This window comes from Coregonus clupeaformis, chromosome 7, assembly GCF_020615455.1.
Source record: "Coregonus clupeaformis isolate EN_2021a chromosome 7, ASM2061545v1, whole genome shotgun sequence".
In the NCBI taxonomy this organism is placed as follows: Eukaryota; Metazoa; Chordata; class Actinopteri; order Salmoniformes; family Salmonidae; genus Coregonus; species Coregonus clupeaformis.
This window is the reverse complement of record NC_059198.1, coordinates 23,713,158-23,734,044: the sequence shown is the minus strand read 5'-3', so window position 1 is coordinate 23,734,044 and position 20,887 is coordinate 23,713,158. Positions and strand designations below refer to the sequence as shown.

General features: G+C 45.6%; 2 protein-coding genes across 4 annotated transcripts in view; both read left to right on the top strand.

The window, feature by feature from the left end:
• Positions 1-1,782, top strand: part of LOC121569229 (carboxypeptidase A6-like) — a 49,438-nt gene extending 47,656 nt beyond the window's left edge. Inside the window, exons 9-11 of the mRNA XM_041880025.2 lie at positions 57-259; positions 361-445; positions 630-1,782. Of these exons, the coding sequence (XP_041735959.1) occupies positions 57-259; positions 361-445; positions 630-859 (518 nt within the window). The 3' untranslated portion in view covers positions 860-1,782. The remainder of the gene's footprint in view (positions 1-56; positions 260-360; positions 446-629) is intronic.
• A 6,121-nt stretch (positions 1,783-7,903) lies between these two features.
• The window catches only part of LOC121569230 (brefeldin A-inhibited guanine nucleotide-exchange protein 1-like), a 92,170-nt gene continuing 79,186 nt past the window's right edge, over positions 7,904-20,887 (top strand). For all 3 annotated transcript variants that reach the window (XM_041880028.2, XM_041880027.2, XM_041880026.2), the window contains exon 1: positions 7,904-8,211. In XM_041880028.2, the coding sequence (XP_041735962.1) occupies positions 8,088-8,211 (124 nt within the window). In that variant the 5' untranslated portion in view covers positions 7,904-8,087. The remainder of the gene's footprint in view (positions 8,212-20,887) is intronic.

The window sequence follows — 20,887 nt, the reverse complement described above, 5'->3', positions numbered from 1 at the left end:
ACTGTATGATCATAGTAAGTAACAGTACCTGCCCTGTCGTTGTGTCTCCCTGCCAGAGGAGGGTGCATCCTCCCACCCCTGTGATGACACGTACTGCGGACCCTTCCCTGAGTCCGAGCCGGAAGTCAAGGCAGTGGCCAAGTTCCTGCGGAAGCACAAGAAGCGTGTCAAGGCCTACATCTCCATCCACGCCTACGCCCAAATGTTGCTCTACCCCTACTCCTATAAATACGCCACCATCCCTAACTTCAACTGTGTGGTGAGAGTCAGATCTGTGACAACAATCAATGTTGTTGCAACTCATATTGGAATTGAATAAATGATTGTAATGTAATGTAATGAATGCCTTCCCTCCTCCAGGAGTCAGCTGCACTCAATGCAGTGACTGCCCTGTACTCTGCATATGGAGTGAGGTACAGATATGGACCTGCCTCCACCACGCTGTGTAAGTTTATGCACACTCTCTCCTTCCTGACGTTACCTTACTTCAGCAACACACTGGAAAACATTCAGAAAACATCTAGCACATAATATTTAACTTAAAAGATAAGAATTCCTCCCGCACACGTTTGCCTGTGGAAAACCCCCTCAATGAATCCAAACCGTTTTATTTGTTCTGACTCCAACAGATGTCAGCTCAGGCAGCTCCATGGACTGGGCCTATAGGAACGGGATCCCTTATGCTTTTGCCTTTGAACTGCGGGACACAGGCTACTTTGGTTTCCTGTTACCTGAAGCTCTGATCAACCCCACCTGCACTGAGACCATGAGAGCGGTGAAGACCATCTCATCAGGCCTACTAAAGAAGTGTGAGACAGGGATGTATCAGCTGGACAGGGAGAGATATCCATATCTCTGAGATATACAGACATTTACAGTATATCTGCATCTGCTAGCAAATAACTACGGGTGGTGGGTTATTGTGCCAAAAAGGAAAATGCAACATGTATCATGCAAGCCTTGATTTTTACCCAAGAGTGGTCACACTCCATTTTATGTCTGTATGTTAGAGGATATAGTGGTACTTGAAAATGCCCTCAAACTGGTTTCAAATGTTACATTATTTAGATGCCAGATTACATAAAACCTTCAGCTTGTACTATCAACAACTTGACTGTTTACAGTGTACGGTGGACAGAAGCACTGAATTCTATTTTCAAGAGACTGATATTGCATTTCACAGCGACTTTTTCTTGAACTTGCAGTTTTTACCCATTAAAGCTTCACTATCTGGAGCACCATCAACTAGCTCAGTGGTGTAGTGATGCCTGGAGAATTGGGTATATTCTATCTTTTGCCAAAGATGTCCAAAACGGCCCGCCCAGTGAATTCTATGAGAAACAGTGACATACACTCTGAATGACCTAAAATGATAAATCCCATATTGGTCTTTCACAGTCAGGCCAAGCCAAGCTGTACTGTGCAAGTAGGCTAATAGTAGGTCTACTATTGAAACAGATACATGAGGCTGGCCAACTGACTCAGAAATTCACAGGTTTATTCATTCTTAACGTCCGTTTTTTAATAGAAAAACTACAAAATGGAATGTTGTATGTCCATAACAATGTTTAAACCACATCAGGAGACCACTTTTGAGATCTGGGAAAAATCCAAGAAATTTAGACTTTTGAGTGTAGTTACCCTTTAATTTGCAGGCACCTAGCACTGTCGTTTGGTTAGCGGTGTTTCTGTAGGACATGAGATTGAGTTTGCAAAACAAATGGCCACTAGATTGATGCAAATAATCATGATATCATTCTGCCAGGGAGGCATAGGCTACTTTGTAGCTAGTTAACATTTAATTTAGAAGGTTTTTGGGAAAGCCTTTCCATCTACCAGAAGACGGTTAGGCCTATCATTTAATGTTTCCTGTTCCTTAATTGTTTGAAACCAAGATGTTTTACCTCATATTATGAGGCATGCTTCAAAGTAGCTTATAGACAGAATCCCACCATAGAAATGTGGAGGCAATTATTTTATAAAGACTTCCTCATATGTGTTCTTCTGTTCTATTGGTTTTCTTTCAACTTTCTTTCATTGTCTAGCAGCCAAAGGCATTATCCTAGACATATTAGCAACCCATGATAATTGTTGCATCTTTATATCTCCCCTCTTTCAAAATTTCTAAAGGATATTTCCATCTCTGTCCTTGAAACCGCTTGCATGTGCGGGGCACATTTTAGAACAGTGTTTTCCCGCAATTGCATTCTGGAACAATTGTGCGTAGGCCTACTGCCGTGTGCACATTGCTGCGCCGAAAATGTGAAGAAATAATAGTTTTTCAACATTTTAAAGTAAACATTCTGATCTGTTCCATCAGCCTTATTAATTGATATGCATATACCCCTACTACACTACTTTGATATGCATTGTGGGGATTAAGAAGTGAGAATACGCAATGCCCACTGAAAAATATGTGGTTATAAGGCATATACCTACGTATTTCATCCTCTACATCACAGAGCTAACTGCTCTAGATGTCTTCTAAAGATATTTTACATTAATTGTGGTAGAACATAAGGTCATTAAAATGAGTTTATGTGGTACAAACAACAAGGATGTCTAAAGATATTTTACATTAATTGTGGTAGAACATAAGGTCATTAAAATGAGTTTATGTGGTACAAACAACAAGGATGCCTATAGTATCATTAAAGGGATAATTTGCCCAAATTACAGAATTACATATTGGTTTCCTTACCCTGTAAGCAGTCTATGGACAAGGTATGACAGCAATCCATGCTTTAGTTTTGTTTAGCTGGCCACTGTTTTAAAATGCTACCTTTTATCCAATGCAAATTCAATGCAAGTCAACAGTACCTGTATTATAATTTTTGCACTTCATGTCCAAATCCTCCTAAAGTATCTAAAAATGTATTGTGTAACTCAATGAAGTTACTTATAGATAATTTAGACATTAACGTGAAAATGCTAATATAGGTACCATAGACTTGCTTTGGATTTCATAGACTGCTTACAGGGTAAGTAAACCAATATGTAATTTTGTCTTTTGGTTGAACTATTCCTTTAACAAAGTGCCTTGAAATGGATTTTACACCCTTTTTATCATTTTGTAAGGGATACGTTTATTTTATTTTTTATCAAGGGGAAATGTTTACTTTTGTTAGAAAGTGTACAGAACATTTACTGAAATGTAATAAACGTTATTTCTTTTTTATGAGGTTGTCACATGTGGATGTTTTCGTTGCCATTACTATCATTACAAACATTACAATAGCATACTTTTACAGAAACAGCCCACTGGACACAGAGGTCAGTTCAACGTCTATTTTTTATTTACATTTGGTTGAGTTGTCAACTAACGTGAATTCAACATGAAATCAACAACAAAAATCACCATGTCATTGGATTTAGGTTAAAAGTTGGGTGAAAAAAAGACAACATTTCCTTACGTTGATGACTTGTTGCAAATCCAATGCGTTTTCCACGTTGATTCAACATCATCACATAGACTTTTAGGGTTGAAATTATGTGGAAACAACGGTGATTCAACCAGTTTTTGCCCAGTGGGGTGTATTATCATTTGTGGGAGGGTGTGTAACAAACGCAGTGAAGCTGTCTGCTATTGCTATTTCCTAGCTCTGTTATTAATAATTCATTCTAACAAGACACAGCGTGTCGTGTTTCTGGGCTCTGCGACAACACACTCATACGGTATATCACCCTGTTTAGTCCAATCATCATGTATTTATGCAAACAGTTATCATGATTGCTGCCCACTCTCCCAATTGACAGAGATCAATGTAGATTTACATTTTAGTCATTTAGCAGACGCTCTTATCCAGAGTGCATACATTTTTTTTTCTTCATACTGGTCCCCCATGGGAAACGAACCCACAACCCTGGCGTTGCAAACGCCATGCTCTACCAACTGAGCTACACGGGACATGAGATCAATTACTGTTCCAATTTGATGTGCATGACAATGATGACTTGGCACCAGATGGATCAGAGTTAGGTTCTCTCTCATTTCTTCTCACCCCGCCACCCTAAAGCTCCCTTGATCACAACACTAAATAACTAATGAAGAAAGATCCTTGTGCTGTCTGTCTCTTACTGTATAAAGGCATCAATCAATCCTGTGTGGGTGTGAGAGGCTGCGTGTGAGAGACTGCGTGTGAGAGACTGCGTGTGAGAGACTGCATGTGAGAGACTGCATGTGAGAGACTGCGTGTGAGAGACTGCGTGTGTGAGACTGCGTGTGTGAGACTGCGTGTGTGAGACTGCGTGTGAGAGACTGCGTGTGAGAGACTGCATGTGAGAGACTGCGTGTGAGAGACTGCGTGTGAGAGGCTGCGTGTGAGAGACTGCGTGTGTGAGACTGCGTGTGAGAGACTGCGTGTGAGAGACTGCGTGTGTGAGACTGCGTGTGAGAGACTGCATGTGAGAGACTGTGTGTGAGAGACTGCGTGTGTGAGGCTGCGTGTGAGAGACTGCGTGTGAGAGGCTGCGTGTGAGAGACTGCGTGTGTGAGACTGCGTGTGAGAGACTGCGTGTGAGAGACTGCGTGTGTGAGACTGCGTGTGAGAGACTGCATGTGAGAGACTGTGTGTGAGAGACTGCGTGTGTGAGGCTGCGTGTGAGAGACTGCGTGTGAGAGACTGCGTGTGTGAGGCTGCGTGTGAGAGACTGCGTGTGAGAGACTGCGTGTGAGAGACTGTGTGTGAGAGGCTGCGTGTGAGAGACTGCGTGTGAGAGACTGTGTGAAAGACTGCGTGTGAGAGGCTGCGTGTGAGAGACTGCGTGTGAGAGACTGCGTGTGTGAGACTGCGTGTGAGAGACTGCATGTGAGAGACTGCGTGTGAGAGACTGCGTGTGTGAGACTGCGTGTGAGAGACTGCATGTGAGAGACTGTGTGTGAGAGACTGCGTGTGTGAGGCTGCGTGTGAGAGACTGCGTGTGAGAGGCTGCGTGTGAGAGACTGCGTGTGTGAGACTGCGTGTGAGAGACTGCGTGTGAGAGACTGCGTGTGTGAGACTGCGTGTGAGAGACTGCATGTGAGAGACTGTGTGTGAGAGACTGCGTGTGTGAGGCTGCGTGTGAGAGACTGCGTGTGAGAGACTGCGTGTGTGAGGCTGCGTGTGAGAGACTGCGTGTGAGAGACTGCGTGTGAGAGACTGTGTGTGAGAGGCTGCGTGTGAGAGACTGCGTGTGAGAGACTGTGTGAAAGACTGCGTGTGAGAGGCTGCGTGTGAGAGACTGCGTGTGAAAGACTGCGTGTGAGAGACTGCGTGTGAGAGACTGCGTGTGAGAGACTGCGTGTGAGAGACTGCGTGTGAGAGACTGTGTGAAAGACTGCGTGTGAGAGGCTGCGTGTGAGAGACTGCGTGTGAGAGACTGCGTGTGAGAGACTGCGTGTGTGTGAGACTGCGTGTGAGAGACTGCGTGTGAGAGACTGCGTGTGAGAGACTGCGTGTGAGAGACTGTGTGAAAGACTGCGTGTGAGAGGCTGCGTGTGAGAGACTGCGTGTGAGAGACTGCGTGTGAGAGACTGCGTGTGTGTGAGACTGCGTGTGTGAGAGACTGCGTGTGAGAGGCTGTGTGTGAGAGACTGCGTGTGAGAGACTGCGTGTGAGAGACTGTGTGAAAGACTGCGTGTGAGAGACTGCGTGTGAGAGACTGCGTGTGAGAGACTGCGTGTGTGTGAGACTGCGTGTGTGAGAGACTGCGTGTGAGAGGCTGCGTGTGAGAGACTGTGTGAAAGACTGCGTGTGAGAGACTGCGTGTGAGAGGCTGCGTGTGTGACTGCGTGTGAGAGACTGCGTGTGAGAGACTGTGTGTGTGACTGCGTGTGAGAGACTGCGTGTGAGAGACTGTGTGAAAGACTGCGTGTGAGAGACTGCGTGTGAGAGGCTGCGTGTGTGACTGCGTGTGAGAGACTGCGTGTGAGAGACTGTGTGAAAGACTGCGTGTGAGAGACTGCGTGTGAGAGGCTGCGTGTGAGAGACTGCGTGTGAGAGACTGCGTGTGAGAGACTGCGTGTGTGTGAGACTGCGTGTGTGAGAGACTGCGTGTGAGAGACTGCGTGTGTGTGAGACTGGTAAGAATGTAGCAGGATTCTCCCTCCCCCTCCCACCTGGGTGTAAAGTACTATTAATTGTTCTGGAAAAGAAACCAAGACACAGGGATAGACATTCATCTTCAAAATTGGCAGGTGATGGTCCTGTATTGAGAAAAATGCTTTGCTACCACCAAGTGCTTTACATATCATGTTGTTTGAGCTAAGACACAAAATGGTATGGTACGAGAGACTTTCAATAGTGGCACTTTAGTGGCTTTTAGCCTCAAGTGGTGATCAAGTACTCTCTTTCATAGATCCACTTCCTTTGCTGACACTGCAGTTTGGGTTACATTTCGTTTTTCTACAAGTAAACAACATTATGGCTCACTTTCAAGAGTGCAGTATCACCCTACCTTTGGTGAAACACGGCTTGATTGCAGGTACCAGACAAAGGAGGTGTAGTATTTTGTTCAATATCACATCCATTATGCTAGTTGTACTCAGTATAATGAGTTAGAAACACAGAAGAGTTTGTTAGATTCAACATAAAAAATAAATAACTTATTATTAAATAACAAAAATGTAGTTTTTTGTTGATCCTGACTCTAATAATTTAAAGCCTTATATATGGTTGCAGGAATTCCGATGTGGGCCTCGTGGTGCAGATGATTCTTCGGTATGGTTCACCTAATGCTGGACTGTGATGTCAGATAGGGCTCCTCTCTGAGTGGTCAATCCAGGTATGTGTCCCCTCTGGTTGAGAGGACCCAGGGTTCCACAGAGTGCCCCCTTTAGGTCCCCCAGCATGCCTTAGTAAAGGAGCCACAACACATGACCATGGCCATGGGTGTATATAACCTTATCATGTGAACATGGCCTTATGGTTAAATGTTACAAAATGGATACTCACAGATCCTTGTCAAACTCTGCTGTTGACATTGTGTTTCATAGCCCCATAATATGTATTATGTAAATATATGTAAATTATATTATTAAATGCATGAAATATTACCAGAAATAAAACCAATCGATAGTCACAGATAAAACTCTTAAGTGCATGAAAAAAATAAAGATTATCTAAATAGCATGGCTCTTGAATCCACGGGCCTTGGCATATACGAGCCCAAAGATAAACATTGTGTAATCATCACTGAATTATACATAATAACAAAACATGCTTTTAAAGAACGACAACAGAGACAAACAAAACATACTACAACCAATGATAATCATTCAAGGACACACTAATGTCATTACAATAAAGCACACCGTCATTCTGTTCTATGCAATCATAATAACAGTCTTATAAATAATGATTGACATTATGACAATATGACTATTCTTCTTACGTCACTGAACACTTTTTGTATAGATGAATAGTACATCCTACAGTGCCTTTTCAAATCAAATCAAATGTTATTGGTCACATACACATATTTAGCAGATGTTATTGCGGGTGTAGCGAAATTCTTGTGGACTAGCTTCAACAGTGCAGTAGTATCTAAGAATTCACAACAATACACACAAATCTAAAAGTAAAAGAATGGAATTAAGAAATATATAAATATTAGGACGAGCAATGTCGGAGTGGCATTGACTAAAATACAGTAGAATATAATTAGTATATACATATGAAATTAGTAAAGCAGTATGTAAACATTATTAAAGTGACTAGTGTTCCATCATTAAAGTGACCAGTTTTGTGCATCATCTCATTATTTTACAGGTGCAATAGTTTGAAAAGGCAGGAGGGGGTTTGCTTTGCTCCCACAATATATTTTAAATGAATGTAATATCATGATCAGGTAGACGATTTCTATAGCACACGCACACACCCTGCTGCCTCACTGCGGCCGTTTTTAACGTGCGTGACGTCGCTTCCTTCCAACATGGCGCAGCTAGGCAGGTTGCTAATGGCAATCTGAGGGATTTACCCCACCTTCTGTCTTTATTTATGTCTGTATGTTAGGGCCACTGCCGCTGTCCTTTCGAATAGAACAGATCGGTCTGGAACGGCAGCTGCCTTTGGGACAGGTACTACTCCTCGCCCCAATTCCGGTGCGCCATGTATGAGGGCAAAAAGACGAAAAACATGTTTTTAACCAGAGCTTTGGAGAAGATCCTGGCCGACAAAGAGGTTAAAAAGGCTCATCATTCGCAATTGCGAAAAGCCTGTGAGGTGGCACTACGTAAGTTTTATTTCTGACATTATCACAGTCTTAGGTTGTAATTGATTTACTCACGTCATGCATCTCTGGTCATGCATCTCTGGTTAATATTGCATACTATGTTTTCGTCTGCAACATTGTCGCCAGCCCCAAAGGTTCGCCAAAGTATACGACTCCTTGGGGCTGCATTGTCGCAACAAAATCCTTCTAGAATCTATTGGCAACATTGTAGCTACAGTTGATATGGGTTTTCGCACTATATTTTCGGTTTTATTCTGGCAAAGGACGGGATATAGTTGTTGAATATACAACTATCGAGGTGGCATTATAGGCTCTCGGATAATCATCGCTTAGTTACTCTGTGTGGATACGGAAATGGTGCAAATGACAGGGGTGGGTGCCTCGTTTGACAGTTGCAAACTGCTTCACTAGTTTATTACGCATGCAATTTACAATACCGCGCTTTGGAAATAATCAGACAGCTATTAACTGAAAGCAAACTGTCACTGTTATTATTTCCAGTTATAAAACATTATGGAATTGCTGCTGCATTTGTCTGCAAGTCATAGGCTGTAGGCTACATCAATTCGTAGCCTATACAATTCTTCCTTCAAGAAGAAGAATACGCGATTTTTAATTGTTAGACTGACATGTGCAAATAATTTAGCCACATTACTTTTACTTTTTTCTGATGGGTCGTCTGTGTCTGTGTGGGTCATACGAAGCAGTCTGTCTACTCTGCTCTAGAAATCTAGACTGTCCTTCGTCCCCGGAGAGGGAGCTCGTGGCTAGATGGGATACAGTTGATGTCAAATTGACGTTTAAAGTTGACATAAAAAAAAAAAAAATCCAAACCCTAACCCTTTTCCTAACCTTAACCCAATTCTCCTAACCTGCTACGTAAATTCTCGTAAACCTGCTACGAAGTCAATTCTTGTCAATTCTGACAAACTGTATCCCTTCTAGTCAAAACCGTAGAGGGAGTGGTGTTGAAAGGAAAACAAGTAGCCTAGCTTGGCAGTGAATGTTGGCTACTGTGATGTCTTTGGAGACCCAGACCGGCGTTTATGTCCTGGGTTGTCCCCAAAAACACATGCGCATCGGGAAAATGGCAGATGTATCATTTGCAGCAGGTGCATTTAGCGGAAAAAGCGTCTTCACACTATATCCAATTTGTAAGTCGCTCTGGATAAGAGCGTCTGCTAAATGATGTAAATGTAAATGTAAAAAATATCCTATTTCCAGTGGTCCTATGCCTTGTTGAATTTAGAAAGAGGAAGGGCCTATCTGAACATTACATTAATCATTTTAATCTGTTATGCAAAAGGTCAGGACAGGTTTTGTTTTTCCCGCATTGTCATTTCTGGTCCATTTCTGGTCAATTTCTGTGTGTTCGGCCAATGTGGCAAAGGGCTTGGAACAAGTTACTCTCTGTTCTGCTACTCCAGTAATCTGACTCTGCTGGTGAAACAATGACCCGACAGCCCACCTTTGTTGTTGAGCAGTCAGAGTCTAGCCTATCTTCATTTTACTGTACCTGTTTCTCCACTGTTTTGGGGGATAGCAAATGCACATTACTACATTACATTTACAATTTAGTCATTCAGCAGATGCTCTTATTCAGAGCGACTTACAGTTAGTGCATTCATCTTAAGATAGCTCGGTGGGACAACCACATATCTCAGTCATAGTAAGTAGATGGGGATGTGCTGTGGGATTATTTAAAATACTCTTTGAAGAGGTAGGGTTTCAGATGTTTTCGGAAGATGGGCAGGGACTCTGCTGTCCTAGCATCAGGGGGAAGCTGGTTCCACCATTGGGGTTCCAGGACAGAGAGGTTAGACTGGGATGAGTGGGAGCTCAGTGACTTACGCAAAGAGAGCAGAGGTGTACTCAGGTTGGGGTGTAGGGTTTGAGCATAGCCTGAAGGTAGGGAGGGGCAGTTCCTCTTGCTGCTCCATAGGCTAGTAGCATGGTCTTGTAGTGGATGCGAGCTCCGACTGGATGCCAGTGGAGTGTGTGGAGGAGCATGGTGACATCGGAGAACTTGGGAAAGTTGAACACCAGACGGGCTGCAGCATTCTGTATACGTTGCAGGGGTTTGATGGCACAAGCGGGAAACCCAGCCAACAGTGAGTTGCAGTAGTCCAGACGGGAGATGACAAGTGCCTGGATTAGGACCTGCGCCAACTCCTGTGTGAGGTAGGGTCGTACTCTACGGATGTTGTAGAGCATGAACCTGCAGGAGCGAGTCACTGCTTTGATGTTTGCAGAGAACGAGAGGGTCTTGTCCAGGGTCATGGCAAGGTTCTTTGCGCTCTGGATGGGGGACACCGTGGAGTTATCAACCGTGATGGAGAGGACTTGGAGCGGGCAGGCCTTCCCTGGGAGGAAGAGCAGCTCCGTCTTGTTGAGGTTGAGCTTGAGGTGGTGGGCCGCCATTCCAAGCTGAGATATCTGCCAGGCACGCAGCCACCTGGGTGGGGGGAATGAGAAAAGTACTTGAGTGTCTTCCGCATTGCAATGATAGGAGAGACCATGTGAGGATATGACGGAGCTGAGTGACTTGGTGTATAGAGAGAAGAGGAGAGGGCCTAGAACCGAGCCCTGGGGAACACCAGTAGTGAGAGTAAGTGGTGCAGACACAGATCCTCTCTACGTCACCTGGTAGGAGCGGTCTGAGACGCCCAGCCCTGAGAGGGTGGAGAGGAGGATCTGGTGGTTCACAGTGTCGAAGGCAGATCAAGGAGGATGAGAACAGGGGAGAGGGAGTCAGCTTTGGCAGTGCTGAGAGCCTCCGTCACACAGAGGAGAGCAGTCTCGGTTGAGTGACCCGTCTTGAAGCCTGACTGGTTAGGGTCAAGAACATTGTTCTGAGAGAGATAGCGAGAGTGTTGGTCAGAGACAGCACTCTCAGTGGACTCAATAGGCAGAGTGAATGAGGAGTGGATGTCGTCAGCCTTCTTTTCAAAGGATACAGAGGAAGAGAAGATAGAGAAGAGGGAGTGGAAGAATGATAGGTCCTCCGTAAGTTTAGTTTTCCTCCATTTTCGCTCAGCTGCCCGCAGACCTTTTCTGTAAGCTTGCAATGAGTCACTCAGCTACTGAGCAGGAGGGGAGGGCCGAGCCAATACGCAATGCTATTATAATGTTATTACACTGTTAGTAACACCATTGAGTGGCTACATGTTAGCATGTTCACTAAAACTTGCTCTTTTGTGGTAGAAATATTTGATTACACATTTCTGAAGTGTTTCCCCATTGTGTTACATAGGCTACTGGGTTTATGTGAGGATTAGGCTATGTTCTTCCTGGGTTTGTGTTGTGAGATTATCCTAGGTAGGCAGAGAGTTTGTAGTAGGAATGAGGCTCCCTCTGCATTCATAAACTGTGAGTAGCCCAGATTAGTCAGAGCATTTAATAATAAATAATATGCCATTTAGCAGACGCTTTTATCCAAAACGACTTACAGTCATGCGTGCATACATTTTTGTGTATGGGTGGTCCCGGGGATCGAACCCACTACCTTGGCGTTACAAGCGCCGTGCTCTACCAGCTGAGCTACAGAGGACCATTTACCATGACCATTACCATTTACATTTTACATTTCAGTCATTTAGCAGACGCTCTTATCCAGAACGACTTACAGTTAGTGAGTGCATACATTTTCATACTGGCCCCCCGTGGGAAACGAACCCACAACCCTGGCGTTGCAAGCGCCATGCTCTACCAACTGAGCTACAGGGGACACCATCACAGTGTGTGTGTTTTAAGAGCAGTGAGTTTAACATAATGCTTCCTCATACATATTGTCAATAAGAAAAAACACAAATACTATGTCGTGGCAGAAACTACAGGATGACATCCTTAGGCGAGATTCTAAAGTTGATTTTATTTTTTCTTGTGCCTGAGTTAGTTTTTTTCCTGATAACCAGCTGTGATTTAATTCAAAAGCTTGGATCTTGTACCTATTGGAGGTGTGGATGGAGAGTTTGAATGCCGCTCATCCAAAGACACTGAGAAACTCAGTCTGAAGTAACCATTGCCTGTCTAAACAACTGGGTGACCCAGTATACTCAGTGACTTACGCAATCTTCCCTCTTACCTTCAGGCACAGAGACATCTCAGAGAGAATGCCACTACTTCCAGTCTACTGCTTTCTCACTGACAGTCCCTCTGATTAGGATACATTCAGTCCTCACTGTCCCCCTCTTTGGGACACCTTGTACATCCTTCCAAGACAACCCCTAGTCCCTACCCACTAGCCCTAGTCCCCTACTCACCACCCCTAGTCCCCTACTCACTACCCCTAGTCCCCTACTCACTACCCCTAGTCTCCTACCCACTACCCCTAGTTCCCTAGCCCCCTACCCACTACCCCTAGTCCCCTACTCACTACCCCTTGTCTCCTACCCACTACCCCTAGTTCCCTACACCTAGCCCCCTACCCACTACCCCTAGTCCCCTACCCACTACCCCTAGTCCCCTACCCACTACCCCTAGTCCCCTACTCACTACCCCTAGTCTCCTACCCACAACCCCTAGTCCCCTACCCACTACCCCTAGTCCCCTACTCACTAACCCTAGTCTCCTACCCACTACCCCTAATCCCCTACTCACTACCCCTAGTCCCCTACTCACTACCCCTAGTCTCCTACCCACTACCCCTAGTTCCCTACCCCTAGTCCCCTACCAACTACCCACTACCCCTAGTCCCCTACCCACTACCCCTAGTCCCCTACCCACTACCCCTAGTCCCCTACCAACTACCCACTACCCCCCTAGTCCCCTACCAACTACCCACTACCCCTAGTCCCCTACCCACTACCCCTAGTCCCCTACCAACTACCCACTACCCCTAGTCCCCTACCCACTACCCCTAGTCCCCTACCCACTACCCCTAGTCCCCTACCCACTACCCCTAGTCCCCTACCAACTACCCACTACCCCTAGTCCCCTACCAACTACCCCTAGACCCCTACCAACTACCCACTACCCCTAGTCCCCTACCTACTACCCCTAGTCCCCTACTCACTACCCCTAGTCTCCTACTCACTACCCCTAGTCTCCTACCCACTACCCCTAGTCCCCTACCCACTACCTCTAGTCTCTTACCCACTACCCCTAGTCCCCTACTCACTACCCCTAGTCTCCTACCCACTACCCCTAGTCTCCTACCCACTACCCCTAGTCTCCTACCCACTACCCCTAGTCCCCTACTCACTACCCCTAGTCTCCTACCCACTACCCCTAGTCCCCTAGCCACTACCCCTAGTCCCCTACTCACTACCCCTAGTCTCCTACCCACTACCCCTAGTCCCCTACTCACTACCCCTAGTCTCCTACCCACTACCCCTAGTCCCCTACCCACTACCCCTAGTCCCCTACCAACTACCCATAGTCCCCTACTCACTACCCCTAATCCCCTACTCACTACCCCTAGTCCCCTACTCACTACCCCTAGTCCCCTACTCACTACCCCTAGTCTCCTACCCACTACCCCTAGTCCCCTACTCACTACCCCTAGTCTCCTACCCACTACCCCTAGTCCCCTACTCACTACCCCTAGTCCCCTACTCACTACCCCTAGTCACCTACCCACTACCCCTACAGGGCTCTACGCTGACCTTTTTTACAAGGAGCACATGTGAGCCTAAGTTGAACAATTTAAGAGCACACAAATAAATGTAGGAGCACAATGAGAAATATTTGGTGTAACAAGCTGTTTTCTTTGTAGTAATGGTGCAAGCATGATGGTCATGAATCTGGGCTCAGTGTATTCTCAATGGCGCTCAGGGGCTGCGTTACAGTGAAGTAATCATTACAACAATTATCATCTGGGTGATGTTTTTGTAGGCGCACTGGTGCGAGTAAAATGGTTGCACAGTAGAGCCCTGACCTATTCCCCTACACCATACCCCTAGTACCCTACCCACTACCCATAATCCACTACCCACTACCCCTACACTCTTAGAAAAAAGGGTCCCAAAAGGGTTCTACCTGGAACCAAAAAGGGTTCTTCAAAGGGTTCTACTATGGGGACCGCCGAATAACCATTTTAGGTTCTAGATGGCACCTTTTGTTCTAAGAGTGTAGACACATCATCAATCTAATAATACTGTAGTTATTTTTCTCACTTTGACCAGGGATGTTGTATCTCATCTTGTTGTTCAAGGGTGTTGCATGTTTTGTTGATTCAGCCCTCTTCTTGTAGGTTTGTGATCTTCCTTGTAACACTATCCAATACATTACATTTGTTCTATTGAAAAACTAAGTTGTCAACGTCAGATTGAGTTCTCACTTTCACTGTGAACTTGAGCTTTGCTCTTGTTTAGGAAAACATCCTGTGACAGCTTGGGTTCTCACATTCTCACATTGTCACAAAGAGGCAGAACAGTGATGGAAGCAGGAGTACATTCATCTTAGGATCACAGAGTAGCTCTGGTGAGAGAGATAGAAGCTGGCGCTGCCCACCTATTCCGAGAATGAGGTTTATGATTCATTTCATTCATGATGATTAAATAGTTGACCAACGCCGGGCTGACTTCCAAGTAGGTAACCAATGTGTGTCACAAGTCAGGATAGAGAGAGGGAGCGGCCAGCTGCAACGAGGTCAGGGCTTTTCCAAACAGAACAGAACTCCTTAAGAGGCCTTTTGGGACGTTTGTTTTAACAGCTGTTCCTGTTATGGCCCATTTATGTCACATTTACGGTAGTCATTAGTTTTGCAAAATCCAACCACACATGGTGGGTACTGTTGTATGTGGTTCTCAAAGGAATTTTATGGATGATATCTGAATCCTTAGTGGGATTCTAAAGCATTTTATTTTTAAGATAACATTATGCTTAGACTGTGGCAAACTCATTCCATTTATACTTTTCAGCTTTCCAGGTGGCTCTGATGCCTTCAAACAAAATCATCATTCATCAAATTACTTGGTATTTCCGAGAGAGCAAAATAACAGTGTGTTTCCATTACTTCTACTCAAAAGGTTGTTCTAAACAATTGTGGAGTGTTGAGATGCATAATTCATGCACTGAGTCTAAGAGCTTACAAAGATCTGTGTGTATCGAATGCGGTGAAGCAGGCTTTCAGGACAGAGCTGTTTTAACATTACCATCTGCCAATGTGGGGATACATCGTCATCCAAGTGGGATGTTTTTGCCAGACTGTAAAGATTCAAGTTTAAACAAAATATAAAGTGTGCTGATTGTCTCAGGTTGATTCAAGAAATTACTTGAAATTACTTATTATGACAGAAGGCACTTTACCAAGGCCACAAGTCTTTAGATAGCAAAGAACAGCACTGAAAAGACATCTAACCTATTGTACATTGACAGGAAGTATAGGTCTATGGGCCTACGTGTAAACATACTGTATAGTATAGAAGTCGCACGGTGTTTACATAAATATGGGCACTGCATCAGACACGTCGTCATTAGGGGTACCATCCTCTGGGAACATTACACTTCTGCTCATAAGGCTCCCTGAACATAATACTCTCCCATGATAAGCCCAATATTGGATCCAATTTGTTAAGCTTTTTCAATGTGACTCCCAAAGGACCAATAAACACTGCTGTGCCCCTCTCTCTCTCTCTCTCTCTCTCTCTCTCTCTCTCTCTCTCTCTCTCTCTCTCTCTCTCTCTCTCTCTCTCTCTCTCTCTCTCTCTCTCTCACACACACTCTCTTTTGCACACAAAACAAAGGGGTGGAGAGTTGCTCCATAGTTGTGCACAAATTATACATAGGCCTACAACTGGTTATACCAACTATACCAAATCCTCATTGGGATACTTTCTGTTAGTTTCATTATGTCATGAAGGAGTAATTAAGTGGCTAAAAGCAATGTGGATTAGAGTAACTAGTATTTAGCCTAAGTAATCAAATTATTCCTAATAGCTTTCAGCAATCTATTCTTGTGATTTCAACTTAGTTAGCGACATCAAGTAGTGCATGATGGTTCATAGGCTAAGGCTATGTATTCAGTTATAAACTAGGCTACTTTTCATCATATTCCCAACATTAGGAACAGAAATTCAATAACCAAGTGGTTTACACCTAGCCAGACATATTTAGAAAACCTAGCTGTGTGAAGCTGAGACACCAGGGAGCCAGTGCTGGAGCTGCCAGAGCATCACTGTGGATGAAAGAGAGTAAATGAGTGAAAAGACAGCAGCCTTCAGCCATCTCTTATGTTCCCTTTACTTTGAGACTTCTGGAAATATTCACGGCAATAGATTTGCCATCCTCAGGCTGTTTCTCACGTAAATGGAGACAGATCGGTGTGTGTGTGTGTTCCGTTATATTTTTGTTGCAATTTAAAATAAGGACAGAGTAAATTGTCCAAAACTTGGAACACACGGACAGAAGTGTGGGCCAGTGTGTGTGTTGGGGAATGGAGTCTGGCCAAGCCTGGCCTAACGCAGGGTATTGTTGTTTTGTGTGAATGTGGTGAGTTTAATTTGGTTTACAGGCTGGCTCTCCTCAGTGAAGAGCATAAGCTGGGTCCTTGGCTAGAGGAGACTGAGGAGAGGAGAGGAGAGGAGAGGAGAGGAGAGGAGAGGAGAGGAGAGGAGAGGAGAGGAGAGGAGAGGAGAGGAGAGGAGAGGAGAGGAGAGACTGAGGAGAGGAGCTCTCTTTTTCTATTGGTTAACTGCTGATATTGGCAGATAATAGATTAATATTCCTTGAATTGTGCCACAGACAGACAGACAGACTAGTAGTTTGAGAACAGACCCAGTAGAGACCCCATGGTGCACTCCTGTCTCGGCCCCACCAGGCTGTGTGCAGACAGGCAGCTTAGTTCAGCTCTAAGCCAGCAGGTTCACTACTACGCACATTGTTAGCAGGGAGAAAGTCACTCTCTTACAACCCAAACCAGACCTGAAAATGAAATGAACCAACACTTTTCTCTAGAAAGAACCAAGTTAGGAGCAAAATAAGCTAATACTCTACTGTACCTCTGTGGGGTTTTTCTCTATTGCACCAGCCAATATATTTTGTTACACTGATACCCCAAACATCCATAATACATGAGTGATCCATACTAATGCCTCATTCAATCTAAGGACAGGTGATGAATACATTTTCTTTCACCAGCTAACAAACAGCTGAGAGGAACGGAGGTAATATTCTCCTCCTCTTCCTCCTCCTTCTCATAGGGTGTCGGAAGAGTTACGACGCTCATATTTAGCAGATCCTGCCATCTGTGTGCATCTGAGGCGGGCTGATACAAAGCTAGCGAGTTACCATACATCACCCTAACTGAAGAGATGGAGAGAGAGAGGAGCATCAGAGAGGGAGGGAGGGAGGGAGGGACTGATTGATGGAGAAAGAGCGGGAGAGAGAGAGCTAGAGAAAACAGGGATTGCAAGAGAGAGCGAGAAGGATGCCATGCCAGCCCGGGCCCCATAGTCAGCAGGTTGAAGGAGTGCAGGGTTGATGAGAGAGGGCACTTTGGCAGAATGAGTCTTCATGGGAGTGTGTGCTGTGTTGCTGTGTACAGGGAGGGGGGACCGGGGACGGGGGAGGGCACACCACACACAGCCTAGCTATTCATCTTCACAGTCCATGGCTTAGAATGGGGGTGGATAGGCCATTACCGTGGCTGGTGTTAATGAATGGTGGATTACTTAATAGCATTGCATCTGCATGATGTCAGGGCTGTGCTACGAGAGGCACTCTTTCTCTCAGTCAACATGTTTGCGGCTGTCGTCGCAGCTGTTCCTAGCTGATCTCCTACTCTGTGTATGTGTGTGTGTGTGTGTGTGTGTGTGTGTGTGTGTCTGTTTGTGTGTATGTATATATCATATGTGTAGTGTATATATACCTGTATATCATATGTAGCTCTGTACAATAAATCGACACCACTAGAGGAAATTGCAATGCATTGAACTTGGGGGAAATATTGCAGAATCACCAATCTGTGTTTACACTGCAGAAATATTTCAAATGGATTATTGTAAAAGAAAGAGCTCAATAACTGTGTAATTCATAATCAAGTCCTGGTGGAGCAGAACACAAGCTTCAGTCAGTGTAGTGATTCCCAGCATGATTAGACAGGGACTTCAGCAGGTCTGGGTGAGTAGGCAGGCTGGACTCCGGGGTCCATGGGGGTCTTCCAGGTCGTCCAGATAGCCAGCGTTTCCTTCTTCCTCTCTACTCCTCTCCTCTCCAAATGGAATTACTGCAGTGCAACCTTTCCTTCCACCCAGCATAATGGAAATCCCAAATGTGCAGATTTTCCTCTGGCTCGCCATGGCAGCAGCAGCAGCGGCCCCCTGTTTACCAATGCTCAGGGGAGAGATTGAGTTGGAGGTTGCCACCTACACACAGACCTAGGATTTGATTAATCAACCCTGGTCCTAATATTAACTTCATGGTGTGAGATAATATCTGACCCTGGAATAGGGGTTAAGGAGCAGCTGCGAGAGACTGATCTGCTGTGTGTGGACAGTCTCACTTGATAACCTCAGATTTCCTTAAGAAGGTGGTCACAGGTAGTCGAGGATCACTGAAGGCACTCTCATCTTCAAAAGAGGTGGCATTTGAAATGTAATATCTTCCCTTGATAACAAAGCATGTCGCTGATTGTGGCTCAGCAGCCCAAGGCTGTTGTGCTACATTGTGGTTGAGACTGAGATGTCGTGTCTACAAAGAAAGGAACATCTCAACTCTCACACACTTTTCCCCCCCAGTATACTGTCTATTGATCAGTAACATACAGACAGTGGGATCAACCCCCCACACACACACACACACACAGTGGTGCCGTGGCTAAGCGTTTCAATTGGTATTGGATCCATGCTAGATTCAGATGGGTGGAATGCCTTTGATATGGAAATTCCACTGACTGCAGGAGACAGGATGCTCACCCACACAGCTCAGGTGACCGAACCTGAGAATGAGATTGACCCGTGACCCGCTGCTGTGGGTGTGTGTGTGTGTGTGTGTGTGTGTGTGTGTGTGAGACATGTAGAGCAGGAGAAAACAGTCTGTGGTCTTGCTGTGTCCTGATCTGTCTATGGTGTCTGGCCATTGAACAATTCCCTTCTCCTTTTCCTTCTCCTTCTGCCATCTCCCCTCTTCCCCCTTCCATCTTCCCTCTTCCCTCTACCAGCTTCCCTCTTCCCTCTTCCCTCTTCCCTCTTCCCTCTTCCCTCTTCCCTCTCTCCCCTTCCATCTCCCCTCTTCCCCCTTCCATCTTCCCTCTTCCCTCTACCAGCTTCCCTCTTCCCTCTTCCCTCTTCCCTCTTCCCTCTTCCCTCTTCCCTCTCTCCCCTTCCATCTTCCCTCTTCCATCTTCCCTCTTCCCCCTTCCATCTTCCCCCTTCCATCTTCCCTCTTCCATCTTCCCTCTTCCCCCTTCCATCTTCCCCGCTTCCATCTTCCCTCTTCCATCTTCCCTCTTCCCCCTGCCATCTTCCCTCTTCCCTCTTCCATCTTCCCTCTTCCCTCTTCCCCCTGCCATCTTCCCTCTTCCCTCTTCCATCTTCCATCTTCCATCTTCCCTCTTCCCTCTTCCCCCTTCCATCTTCCCTCTTCCCTCTTCCATCTTCCCTCTTCCCCCTTCCATCTTCCCTCTTCCATCTTCCATCTTCCCTCTTCCCCCTGCCATCTTCCCTCTTCCCTCTTCCATCTTCCATCTTCCATCTTCCCTCTTCCCTCTTCCATCTTCCCTCTTCCCTCTTCCCCCTTCCATCTTCCCTCTTCCCTCTTCCATCTTCCCTCTTCCCCCTTCCATCTTCCCTCTTCCCCCTTCCCTCTTCCCTCTTCCATCTTCCCCCTTCCATCTTCCCCCTTCCATCTTCCCTCTGATCTGACACAAGGCCTTTATGCAGAGCAGCTTCTCACAGAGAAGGTCAAACATGTCTCAATGTGGAGTTCTGACACAAGGCCTTTATGCAGAGCAGCTTCTCACAGAGAAGGTCAAACATGTCTCAATGTGGAGTCCCACTGAAAACTCACCTCACCTCTCAGTCCCCTAGTGACTTCTTATAAAGTGTGCTCACTGTGAGGAAGCTATGAGCACAGCAGTGGCTGCTGTTATTGTTATTGAACTCTTAGTCTTTCCTCTCTTTCTAACACCACGCTCTGCAGCGTCCCCTGAGTTGTCTGTTTATCTCTCCTGCTGATGGAGCAGCAGTGTGTGTGTGTGTGTGTGTGTATGTGTGTGTGTGTGTGAGCAGTGTGTATTAATGCAGGCTATTTGGCAGCCAACAGCTTGGAGAAAAACACATTTGAGTGTGTGAGTGTGTGTGTGTGTGTGTGTGTGTGAGTGTGTGAGTGTGTGAGTGTGCATCTCTCTGCCAGAGCAGGGGTTGCTTTTTGAATTAGTAGTACTGATCAAACAGCTTGAGTCAGCAGGAGTCTTTGTCCAGGTGAAGTACCGGTAGTTAGCCTTCCAGCCGTGGCATCACTGTGTACCAGCCTGTATGCATCGTCAAACTGCACCGCTCATCTGTACAAAAGTGTGTGTGTGTGTGTGTGTGTGTGTGCTTGCTCCCAGATAAACCTCCCAATACCTATTTAATACCCACTGTAGAAAGGAGGATTGGAGAGGACTTTGTCTTTGTTTTAGCCTGAGTTTCTTGTGAATCAGCAGTCTTTGGTAATCATGAGAAGTGAGCAGCTTTCAGTTTGGAGCAGGTTTTGTTTCTTAGTCTGTCTAAGTGGCCAATGGCCAGCCCCCTAT